General features: G+C 42.5%; 1 protein-coding gene across 1 annotated transcript in view; it reads right to left on the minus strand.

Moving 5' to 3' along the window:
* The window catches only part of STARD9 (StAR related lipid transfer domain containing 9), a 199718-nt gene that overhangs the window by 60132 nt on the left and 126644 nt on the right, over window positions 1-12942 (minus strand). The window contains exons 17-18 of the mRNA XM_084631449.1: window positions 1984-2035; window positions 905-1042 (exon numbers count right to left, since the gene is read on the minus strand). Of these exons, the coding sequence (XP_084487575.1) occupies window positions 905-1042; window positions 1984-2035 (190 nt within the window). The remainder of the gene's footprint in view (window positions 1-904; window positions 1043-1983; window positions 2036-12942) is intronic.

Genomic DNA, 12942 nt, shown 5'->3' on the forward strand with positions numbered 1-12942 from the left:
CGTTTGGTCCCTGGGTTGGTGTTTTTGTTGTGTGCTGGGTAGTTGCTGGTGCGTATTTGCTTCAGGTTGAGGGGCTGTCTGTAAGCGAGGACTGGCCTGTCTTCCAAGGTCTGTGAGAGTGAGGGGTCGTCCTTCAGGATAGGTTGTAGATCCTTGATGATGCACTGGAGAGGTTTTAGTTGGGGGCTGTAGGTGATGGCTAGTGGCATTCTGTTACTTTCTTTGTTGGGCCTGTCTTGTAGTAGGTGACTTTTTGGTACCCTTCTGGCTCTGTCAGTCTGTTTCTTCACTTCACCAGGTTTCCCAGTGTTTGCTTTTGAAACCACAATAAGGGCCTATTCCACTGACATCAATAGAGTTTGTTAGGTGCTTTTGTAAATCCTGCCTTAATCTCTAACCCTAACTTTGAATTCAGAGACACTCCCCTGTATTCTGTACCTCAACATCTACAATTTTGACAAAAATCTGATTCCAATGAGAAATGAAGTCCAAGGTCAACCATTCTAGTACAGTCCACAGAAAGCCATGCCCTTATGCCATTTGCAGTGGACATGTTAGAGGGGTTCTACCTAACCTATTACCTTACTGGTCAGGAGCAATCCTGAATAAGCCTTCCGTTTTCAGAGAACTAAGAATTACTGCAGTTAAAATTAATCTCAATATTACCATAACAGTTTCATTTTAACATAAGACGTATGCCCATCCATTTAGTAGACGTGTATGACTTCAGTAGATCCTAGTTTCTGAACTCAGAGGGTTATTGGATCGTATTGTTCCATCCTAAGGAAGTGAAGGACTGCTGAACAATAGATTTACAGCATTTACTCTCAGTATTTTACTGTATTCACCTGCTGATATCTGTATCATTAGCATCAACACCACAAAAAGGAACTGCAAGACTCACCTTGTGACAGACGACAAGCACTAGTGACTTCCTGTCCATTTACAGTACAATATGCTCCCTGGACTGGCCGCAGCGTCACAATCCCACACTTGTTGTCTATGATACAATGGTTCCTCTCAATCCATTCACCCTGCAGAACTACAAAACTGTAGGTCCTTTTTATTTGATCATTTTAGGTTTATTTTACACTCTTTTCAACCTTTGCTTTAGAACAAAAGCTTCCAGCGCAGGTAAATAGACTAACTACACAGTAGTATGGTCAAAGAACAATCCTATGGCACCATATGGGAACCTAAATGTCTCCTCTCGGATTACTAGTTCAGGATCAGTTTTTGGAAAAGTTTACTGGTCTGAAAGTATTTGAACTGTTCTTCCAAAACGTGTCTATCCCTAGCAAGTTGTAAGCTATCAGGACCTGTAATCATGCTATATTTTCTATTTTAACTGTGACATTATTTTAATAGCTGATATTTCACTAACTACTAGAGCTAGAGCATGATGATTTAATCAAAGCTGGGATTCCAAGCTGTTTCCAATTTCAGTATTAAATGTCAGTTTCTACTAGCTTTGGTACTGGAAATTGTTGCTGCTAAAAATCACATCAGACAAGAAGCAGGGGGACCAGATTAAAACTAAGTAACTTTAAGATCGAACATCCATGACCCAACATAGCTGGAAAGAAATATATTGAACCACAGGAAAGCCAGTTTGCTAGTTTTTTTCTTTACAGCTTTTTTATTTGAGGGTGGGGGAGGCACTGATACAGGAATGAATACAGCAAGTTCTGGGCTTTGAACCACAATAATTTTCTATCCCTAATGTAAATTTACCCTACTTGGGAAAAACTTAAGTAGATTCTCAATTACTTTCATGGTGTTTCTTGACCCAATAAATAACAGCAAAAATTAACTCTAACACTTTATTATATAGCAAACCTACAAGCAGTTATTCTCTTCTCAACTTCTCACATGGAGACAGCTGGTAAAGAAAAATGACTATTAGAACGTTATGCTAGACAAGCAAAAGCACCTGGGTTGTCAGAACGCTATATAAAATCCTATGTAATCTCAGTCTCTTACCAATATCCTGCTCCTGGTCTGAATCACATCTTCCAATTTTGGTTGTTCCTTCCTAAAAGAGGGAAATAACTATTGTAAATTAGGTAAATTAAAAGTAATCTATTGAAAATGAAAAATGCATAAAAGTTCTCATGAATTCTGCCACAGTATCTTGGTAAATATTTCAGACAAGTTATCCCTGCCTGGGTTGATTAGAGCAGACTGTAGCTATTAGTTGTAATGTGTATGGAGTCTTAACCTTCAACTGCCCTCAGTTTTGTAATTGCTACGAATCACACTTAGTGCTTCGAAGCTCTGTTGTTACAGAGCTGCAGCTCTGCAGATGCTGCAACCAGCTGGATAATTTAAGTTGCTTGAGTTAGATGTTTTGCTTGCATGGCTGCTCTCAAGCACAATTACTGTATTTAAACACACACACTGGTATCTGAGTCTTTCAGACAGGGTACTCAGATGCCCAATGACCCAATCTGAGTGAGTAATTATGATAACTGTATGCACAAATAGCTGTGTGCACAAAATGAGAAGCCAATTTTGAAAACATAGCCCAGAATCTTCAAGGAGCAGCAGTTTACAGACAGACAGACAAGAACATAATCCCAACTCTTATACACACACTCTCTTAACAAGTTTATTTTAAAGAATATGTTACAACACAACCACATCTTGATAATCAGTGGTTTAGATTATATAAAAATTATTATTTGTACAGTATCTGAAGTTTTCTGTGGTCCAACCAGAACAAATGAAAATATGGTCCTCGCCCCAAATAGCATACAATTTAATTCTAAACAAGAAGCAATATGAGAGTGCAACAATCCATCAGGGCAGAAAAAGGAAGGAAGAGGTTTATAATAAGATGACAAGGTTACTTAGAGGGTAATAATGAATGACATATAATCATGAGCATGTCTTCTAGTTTCTAAGCATCTGACGAGGAGGGATGATTGTCACTCTCACCCCAGGGAGCTGGGGTAGGGTTGCCATCTGTCCAGTTTTTCTAGGAACTTCCCTTTTTTGCGGTAGCTGTCCCAGGAAATCTGTAAGGGAGCTCAGTACATACTGCTGGCTGTCCAATTTTATAGGCTCAGGATCATCTTGGTTGCCCGAGTTTTTATATCTCTGAGGTGACAACCCTAGCTTGGAGTCCCTGTACACATGGGTTGGGTAACAACTCCAAACTGACAACCCAGCACAACCTTCTGCTTGGGTGGCTGAGAGGGGGTGAAGCTCATACACAAAGGCCTCTGTTGAGAGGTTGAAGGCTCTCTCCTCAGGGAGAAAAGGGGTTTAAAAAGCAACCTCCTAAGCGATCAAAGGCACTAGTGAAGAGGAGTAGCGAACAGTAGTTTTGCGAGGGAGTTGAGAGAGGCATTCCTTCGCAGTCCAGCTCTCAAGCAGAGAAAGTCCCGCAACAAAATGAGACCACACAAGAGAAAGTAAGCTACCAAGGTAAGGAGAGTTTGGCTACAGTGAGAGTTCAGCAGCAGGGGGAGGAGACCGAGGGATTATAACCGAGCTATTAGAACAGTGGTTCAAACTGGGGTTCATGAACCCCTGGAGGTTGGCAGAACATTACAGGGGGTTCCCCAGAAAAATTTCACTAATGGAGGCCAAAGGACCACAGACATTGGAGGCAGCAAACAGGACCTGGTTGCAGGTCAGACAGCCCAAGCCCCAGGGAGAGCGGGGCCGAGCAGTTGGGGCTGGCAGCCCAAGCCCTGCCCCCATCAGCAGGGGAGCTGGCTGCCCGAACCCCAGCGCTCCACGCAGGGCTGACATCCCGAGCCCCAGGGAGAGCGGGGCCGGGCAGTTGGGGCTGGCAGCCCGAGCCCTGCCCCCGTGAGCGGGGCAGGCGGCAGCCCGAACCCCAGCACTCCACGCGGGGCTGGCAGCCCGAGCCCCAGGGAGAGCGGGGCCGGGCAATTGAGGCTGGCAGCCCGAGCCCCAGTGGTCAGCGGGACCTGCAGCCCACGCTCAGTGGAGCTCAGTTGACCAGAGCGGTCAATGGGGTCCAGCAGCAGGAGCCCCACAGAGTGCGGAGGAAATTTAAACTTAAATCCCTGGAAATATTCCTTTTTAGGAGGGTGTTCATGAGATTTCACAATTTAGTGAAAGGGGTTCGTGGGCTGTTAAAGTTTGGGAACCACTGTATTGGAAGAATGTCAGAAAATCCCCCTAGAAAAGAAAAGGGGAATGAAGGGGAGAGAACCCAATACACCTAACAAACACACTCTAAACTTAGGCCAATAAACCAACCCCTCCCCACCAATCAAAAATAACCAACTTAAAAAAAAGATGCAAGGGTAAAAATAGTGCAGGCAGAAATTCAGCTGCAGAGTGGGAACTATCCAGTTTATTACACTGAATGCAGCATGTGAGATTACCTGCCTCAGGGGCAGGTGGTGTATGTGTGCATATGGTGGAAGCAGCTCATGGCCATCAGAGAGAGAGTTTGGGCTCTTGAAGCCAGAGTAGCTGAAATGCAGGAGCTAAGGGAGACAGACAGTTATGCAGAGAAGACTTTCAGGGACACAACAGAGCAGTTCCACTCTCAGTCTGACAGCCCCTGTGCTGTTCAGAAGGATGAAAGTCTCGAGGAAGGAGAACATCAAGCTGGAGCAGAGACAAAAAAACTATTCAGTATTTGGGATCCTCCTTCCAGATGATGTCATGGTTTCCTCTTTTACTGAGGAGATCCCCTCCAGGGGGAGAGAACCCCAGTTACTAGGAAGAGCAAAGTAATAGTAACAGAGGATTTGATTATTAGAAATGTTGATAGCTGGGTTTGTGATGATCAGGAGAACCACATGGTAAATTGCCTGCTGGGTGCAAAGGTTGTGGCTCTCACAAGACATCTGCAGTGCTGGGGAGGAGCCAGTGGTTGTGGTGCATGTGGGTACCAATGATATAGGCAAAGGTAGGAGAGAGGTTATGGAGGCCAAATGTAGGCTGCCAATTAAGACACTAAAGTCCAGGACCTCCATAGTACCATTCTCTGAAAAGCTTCCAGTTCTGTGCACCAGGCCCGAAAGACTGGCAGAACTGCAGGGTCTCAGTGTGTGGAAAAACCGATGGTATAAGGAAGACTGTTTTAGGTTTATTAGGAACTAGAGAACCTTCTGGAAAAGAAAGAGCACATACAGGAAGGACAGGCTCCACTTAAACCAAAATGAAACCAGATTGCTGGCGTGTACAATTACAAAGTTGTAGAGGATTTTTTAAAAACTAAGAGACAGCGGAAAGCCAGCCAGGCAGAGATGTCCCTTAAGGATGAGTTTATTAAAGGGAGAACTGTATATCCTAGTAAAGATGATAGGAAAGAAGTTGTTAATGTACAGATAGGAGCTAGTGAGCAGTAAAAGAGCTTATACAAAAATGCTAAAAGTCTAATACTAAGATGGGTGAACTAGAATGCCTGGTATTAAATGAGGATATTGATATAATAGGAATCACAGAAACCTGGGGAAATGAGGATAATCAGCTGGACACGGTAATACAAGGGTACAAAATGCACAGGAATGACAGAGTAGGTTGCGCTGGTGGGGGTGACACACTATATGTGAAAGAAAGCATAGAATCAAATAAAGTAAAAATCTTAAATGAATCAAACTGTACCACAGAATCTCTATGGACAGAAATTCCATGCTTGAAGAATAAGAATACAGCAGTAGGAATATTCTACCAATCACCTGACCAGTATGGTGACAGTGCTTATGAAAAAAGAAAAGGAGTACTTGTGGCACCTTAGAGACTAACCAATTTATTTGAGCATAAACTTTCGTGAGCTACAGCTCACTTCATCAGATGCATACTGTGGAAAATACAGAAGATGTTTTTATACATACAGACCATGAAAAAATGGGTGTTTATCACTACAAAAGGTTTTCTCTCCCCCCACTCAGTGATATTGGACAGGCTACAAAGGCAAAAAACACAATAATCATAGTGGATTTCAACGATTCTCATATTGACCTCAGAAAGGGCTGCAGAAACAACATTTCTAGACACTATAAATGACTGCTTCTTGGAGCAGCTTGTCCCAGAACCCACAAGGGAAGAGGCAACTCTTAATTTAGTCCTAAGTGAAGCAAAGGACCTGGTCCAAGAGGTGAATACAGCTGATTACATTATGGTCGCTATTACCAAGCAATTAAATTTAACATCCTTGTATGGGTAAAAATGCCAAATAAACTCACCATAATAGCATTTAACTTCAAAAAAGGGAACTACACAAAATGAGGAAGCTAGTTAAATGGAAATTAAAAGGAACAGTAGCAAGGGTGAAATGCCTGCAAACTGCATGGAAACTATTTAAAAACACCATAATAAAGGCTCAAACTAAAAGTATACCGCAAATTTAAAAAAACAGTAATAGGACCAAAAAATGCCACTATGGCTATGTTATGGGGTGTTCATTCCACACCAGCCACTGAAAGGGTTAAGTTGGCTAATTGGACTAATTATCCACCTAGGCTGCAGTTTGAGGAGCAGCCAGGGAGCTATGACAACTAATTAAAGGATGAAGCTCACCTGGACAGGAACAGGCAGGGTTTGTATAAAGCCAAGTAGCTCAGGACAGAAAGAGGCTGCTAGAGAGAGGCTGCAGTAACTCCCTGGGAGCAGGGAGGAGAGCAGAGAACCCAAGGGAGAATAAGCCCAAGAAGAAGGGTTAACCCAAGAGGAGTTATAGGGAAAGGAAGCCTGAGAGGGCAAGGTAGGAAGAAGTCCAGGGAAACAGCAGCAAGGGGTAGGACGGGGCAGACCCTGAGTGTTTGTTACAGGGTTCGTGGGCTGGAACCCAGTGTAGAGGGCATGCCCGAGTTCCCTTAACAGCCACTGGAAAGTGGCACAGGAGTGTGAGAGGTGCCAACCAGACAGCTGGTCTAGAGAGACTTGGCTACCCAGAAGGGGAGGACTATACAGTGATCTGACTGGAGGGCTGTGAGTGAGTGAGTGAGAGAGGTCACAGCTTGAGTAACTGATGGAAGAAAGCACCAGACCGGGTGAGACCCAGAGCAGCCACAAAGAGGTACTATTTGTGGTGAGTGAACCCTTCCCAGGCTAAACAGAGTAGAAGAGGTGGTTAGAGGCAAAAAGGCATCCTTCAAAAATCAAATCCTACAGAGGAAAATATAAAGGAACATAAACTGTGGTAAATCAAGTGTAAAAGCATAATGAGGCAGGCCAAGAAAGAATGCAAAGGGCAACTAGTTAAAGACCCAAACTAATAGCAAAAAATATTTTAAGTACATCTGAAGCAGGAAGCCTGCCAAATAGTCCAAGTGGGGCATTGGACAACCGAGGTGCTAAAGAAACATTCAAGGAAGACAAAGCCATCGTGGAAAAGCTAAATTAATTCTTTGCATCTGTCTTCACTGCAGTGGATGTGGGAGAAATCCCCAAACCTGAGCCATTTTTTTTAGGTGACAAACAACAGGAACTGTTCCAGGCTGTGGTGTTGGAAAAGGAGGGTGTGGAACAAAATGATAAACTAAATAGTAAGTCACCAAGACCAGATGGTATTCTCGCAAGAGTTCTGAAGGAACTCAAATATGAAATTGTAGAACTACTAATTCCGGTATGTAACCTATCAATTAAATCAGCATCTGCACCAGATGACTGAAGGATAGCTAATGTAGTACCAATTTAAAAAAAAAAAAAGGGGCTTCAGAATTGATGCTGGCAATTACAGGCAGTAAGCCTAACCAGGCAAACTGGTTGAAACTACAGTCAAGAACAGAATTATCAGATATCTAGATAAACACAATATGTTGGGACTGAGTCAACACGGCTTTTATAAAAGGAAATCATGCCTCACCAAACTATTAGAATTCTCTGAGGGGGTCAACAAATATGTGGACAAGGGTGATCCAGTGGACATAGTGTACTTGGACTTTCAGAAAACCTTTGACAAGGTCCCCCACCAAAGGCTCTTAACCAAAGTAAGCAGTCATGGGATAAGAAGGAAGGACCCCTCATGGATCAGTAACTGGTTAAAAGACAGGAAACAAAGGATAGGAATAAATGGTCAGTTTTCACAGTGGAGAGAGGCAGATAGCCAAGTCCCCCAAGGATCTGTTCAGGGATCCGTGCTATTCAAAATATTCATAAATGATCTGTAAAAGGGAGTGAACAGTAAGGTGGCAAAATTTATAGATGATACAATGTCCAAGACTGACATCTGAGATTTACAAAGGCACCTCATAAAACGGGGGGACCGGACAACAAAATGGCAGATGAAATTCAATGTTGGTAAATGCTGAGTAATGCACATTGGAAAAAATAATTCCAGCTATGCACATAAAATGATAGGGTCTAAATTACTTGTCACCACTCAAGAAAGAGATCTTGGAGTCACCCTGGATAGTTCTCTGAAAACATCTACTCAGTGTGCAGCAGCAGTCACAAAAGCTAACAGAATGATAGAACCATTAGGAAGGGGATAGATAATAAGACACAAAATATCATAATGGCACAATATACATCCATGGTATTTGAATACTGAGTGCAGTTGTGGTTGCTCCATCTCGAAAAGGATACATTAGAATTGGGAAAAGTCCAGAGAAGGGCAATGACAATGATTACGTGTTTAAACTTCATGGAAACTAATGGGATGTTACTTCCATTGTTTTCATTTATCTATATCCCATTATAATTTACATTGTATACACGCCTGTAACTAAATAACTCATCAAACGAGAAAGAAGCTGTGTGGAATGCAAATGAAGAACTTTAACAGAAAAGTGCTAATTTCAAAGCAAGTGATCATTGTGCGTGACAACTGGAGGTCAAAGACTCTAAATTCATTCCTCACTCTCCTTCATTAAAGGAAGAGCTCACTTGAGTAATGACCCTGTCAGCTTGTTTTCTGTGAGAAGAAGCTATAAGCAAGGCTGCGAGTCTGTCTCAGAAGTCACGGATTCCGTGACTTTCCGGGACCTCCATGACTTCCGCAGCCGTGCCAGCCGCTGCTGGGGCAGCCCCTGGTGCCAACCACCCAACCCTAAGTTCTCTGTAAGCTATAAGCAGGCTATCAAATGTCGCGCAGTTCAGGTGTCCTTCCGCCCACTGCCGTGTGTTGCTCCTGCCCTCTGCCTTGGAGCTGCTCCCAGGAGCCTCCTACTTGCTGTGCAGAGCAGGGAGGGGGGCTGATGTCAGGGTGATCCCCTCCCCCGTACCCCATCTCTATAGAGAGGGGGTGGCACAACAGGGCTCAGGATGGAGGGAGCTTGCTGGCAGATGCTCTTATGTCTGAACCTGCTGGTCTACTTAAAAGGGCAACTGATCTACTTAAAGTGGCTTCAGTGTACTTCAAGGGGCAACACACGCACCTGCAGCATGTGTCTCCATTGCACGCACACCCTGTCTTTCACACTCACCTCCCCATACATATTTGTATTGTTGTGGTGGTGGTTGTTGTTACTTCTTGATACTTCTTTCTAAGTGCGTTGTTTTAGTGTTTTGACTGGTCTATGCATTTCATAATTTTTATTTCTCTTACACTTAAACTTAATTCTTTGAATAGTGAGTTCTAAAATGCCTAACCTGTCCTGGCTGGAGTAATTATCCGTATGGTAACTTTTAAAAAATATTATATCTAGGTTTTTGGTTTCTACTGGTGGCGCACATCCGCACAAACCTCGATATGGTGCACATAACAAAATTCATTCCGCATATGGATGGAAAAAATTAGAGGGAACACTGCCTCAACCCCCTGCCCTGAGCCCCCCACCCCGCACTCAGAGCCCCTCATGGCTGTTCCTCCGCCTAGGAGCAGCAGGGACATGTTGACGCTTCTGGGGAGTCATGCGGAGCCAGGTAGGGAGCCTGCCGGCCCCGTGCCAACCACACGATAAACTGGACTTTGACTGAAGATCAGAAATGCCAGTTTATAGAGCTTTCCGGTTGGTAAAGTGCCGGATAACACAGCTTTTACTGTATTAGGGAAAATATTTTTGCACTTCAGTTTTGAAAACACATCTCTCAAAAGACTTTACTACACAAATGGACTAATCCTTTTTACACCAATACAAATAGATCCTACAGTTTAAACTTCAGACCCTAATGAGCTATTAAAATCAAAAGGAAAAAGATACTCTTCACAAAAGACAGCTAACAACATGTCGCTAAGCTGTTGTAAAATCTACTGTATATGAAGTAGGACACAAGAAGAGAAAAATGGAGAACACACTGCTTGCACAATATGATTCAAAGTTGGCTGCCTTTTCCTTCCCTGAAAAAAGTATAAAATGATGGTGCAGTGCTGTTGCACAAAAACATAAGGAACACTAAATTTTACCTTCTTGTTGTTCAGATGGAAGTAACAGACACCAGAGCCTAAAAGAGGCAAAGCACAAAGAAAAGAAAAGGCAGCATCTAGGAGCAAAGAAAGAGGGGACAAAGATGTTAGTGTAAGTGAAACAAACTTAATAAGAGGCCTTATATGAGTCCTATCGGTGAGCCTTCAGACTAGCTTTTCTCCATTAAAATGGAGATCTGTTAACCACTTTAGGTTTTGACAAAAGTAGCACATGGAATACTTTACTGTTTGCAAATCAGTACATTATAATATGGAAGGACTAGCTTTAAAAAAGTGTGCTTTAAGTAGTAGTGACTACTTTCTATATACAGTTGAGATTAATGTTGTCAAAATTCAATATGAATGTCTACTAACATTGACATTTACATCTGCATCACTAATACTTTCAATTATTTATTTTGAAATGGCTAACAAAAATAATTCCACAGACTACTTGTCAGTTACAATATCTATGTATTCTATGCCAATCAATGGAGGAGACCTTTAGATGCATTCACCTCACTGGTAATACACCTTCAAAGTAGTGGTAAAACTCTGCCTTTGGACTGCAGCACCAAAGTTGTAGGTATGCAATTTACAAGTTTATTTTATTTTATTTTTTTTACAATGGAAAGAAGGCTTATGCCTACGTATTTAGTTCAAATAAAAGCATTCAGCCAGAAAATCAGGCACTTCAGACCAAATATGAGAATGAATCACTGAAAAGATGAAAAGATGTAGCACAAATTCCAAATGCTACAATTTCCAAATAAGAAAAATGTCAAAACAAATAGCAAGAACTCTTGAAAGATGCACCTTTGCAAGAAACAAATCACCCAGGCCAATTTTCAAATGGGCCTCTAAACCTACACCTGCAAATTGAATACAAAACCCTACGTAACTACCCGATTTGTATGTACGTGTTCAGTATTTGCAGGCTCACATATAGAGGGTAATTTAAAAAATTGGTCTTTGGTATCTGAATTTGTTCCACAAAGAACACTGTGCATGGAGGGCATGGCCATTAAATGCAGGACTCCTTGAACAACAACATACTGACCTAAACTGTCTTGCAACTACAATCATGGGCCAACTATAAAAAAGTTGGCAGAGAAAAGGGTAACTTATATCTCCTTGCTCCAATTACACCCCTTTGTGCCTCATGGATAATTTATCCCTTTGGAGTGCAAGCAGTTGCCTTTGTAGGGTTTCTGCGTGGTGCAGCTTTAATTTCCATCACAGCTCCATCAATGCAAAGCTGATGGGAGGTGCAGAATCAGAGCACTCACTGGTTGCCCTGACCATGCTCCCTTTCTAGCCAGTACTGGCCACTTTTTGGGTTGTCCTATCCTCAGAGTAATTGAAGTTACCGTTGCTTTGAGCACTTGCAATCTGACCTAATACAAATTTTGAACCCCTCAGGAACTCCACCAGAGATGCGACCCAATGCCTTCTACAGCACTGATGTTAAAAGTAGGGCTGTAAAGCAATTAAGAAAATTAGTCGCGATTAATTGTTCTCCAGCCACAGCAGGCATGGGGAGGGCAGTTCGGGTGAGCCCTGCAAGGGAGGGGGCTGCTCTGGTGAGCCCCTGCCCTGGCTGTCCTGTTTTTATTTGAAAAATGCAGGAATGAGAACTACCTTACTTTCTGTAGCCTCCTTTTCCGGCCCTCTGGTGGCGGCTTGTATTACTGCGCTTGACCAGACAGGTTCTTTGGAGCAGCTCATGCTGCCCTCCCACCCAAAGGGTCTGCGATTAATGTGCATTAAAGAAATTAATTGTTTAAAGAAATTGTGTTTATTGTAGGCATTAACAGCAGTTAATTGTCAGCCCTAGTTAAAAGCTATACCATTTTTAAGTAAAAATCACATTTTAAACTAACAGTGCTTTTCTGTTTTCTGAAGCAGGTTTCATAAGCAACTAAAGCAGGTTTTTGCTCTGGTGGAGCAATATATTCTTCCTCCACGGCAATTAACACACACAGTAGAACAGCATAATTGCATTCTCAGTATGTTCTATGTGATGTAATTGTAACGGTTGGTCCTAGGATATCAGAGACACAAGGTGTGTGAGGTAAAATCTTTTATTGGACCAACTTCTGCTGGTAAGAGAGACAAGCTTTTGAGCCACACAGAGCTCTTCTTCAGAGCCTTCAGAAGAGCTGTGTGTGTGGCTCAAAAGCTTGTCTCTCTCACCAGCAGAAGTTGGTCCAATAAAAGATATTCCCTCACTCACCTTGCCTCGACAAAATGTTCTTGCCATTTGAAAAGGCCTGTTGCTTACAGGCTAGTTTAAGACAAGGAAGGAGTTAGTTTAGAAAAGGAAAAAGAAAAATACATTGCTCATAGGAATTGTTAATACAGATGTGGCACACCATTCCTGAACTGGATCCCAGCATACAGCACTCTTTTACAGGAGCTCTCAGAGACAGTTGCTGGACTTGACAACTGGATTAATACATGTAATAAGAAAAGAAATCATGTAATAATAAATAAGTGAGTGACAGTTCAAAGTGTCAGGTTTCAGAGTAACAGCTGTGTTAGTCTGTATTCGCAAAAAGAAAAGGAGTATTTGTGGCACCTTAGAGACTAACCAATTTATTTGAGCATGAGCTTTCGTGAGCTACAGCTCACTTCATCGGATGAAGTGAGCTGTAGCT

This window comes from Lepidochelys olivacea (genome assembly GCF_965140295.1).
Source record: "Lepidochelys olivacea isolate rLepOli2 genome assembly, chromosome: 6".
Classification (NCBI taxonomy): Eukaryota; Metazoa; Chordata; order Testudines; family Cheloniidae; genus Lepidochelys; species Lepidochelys olivacea.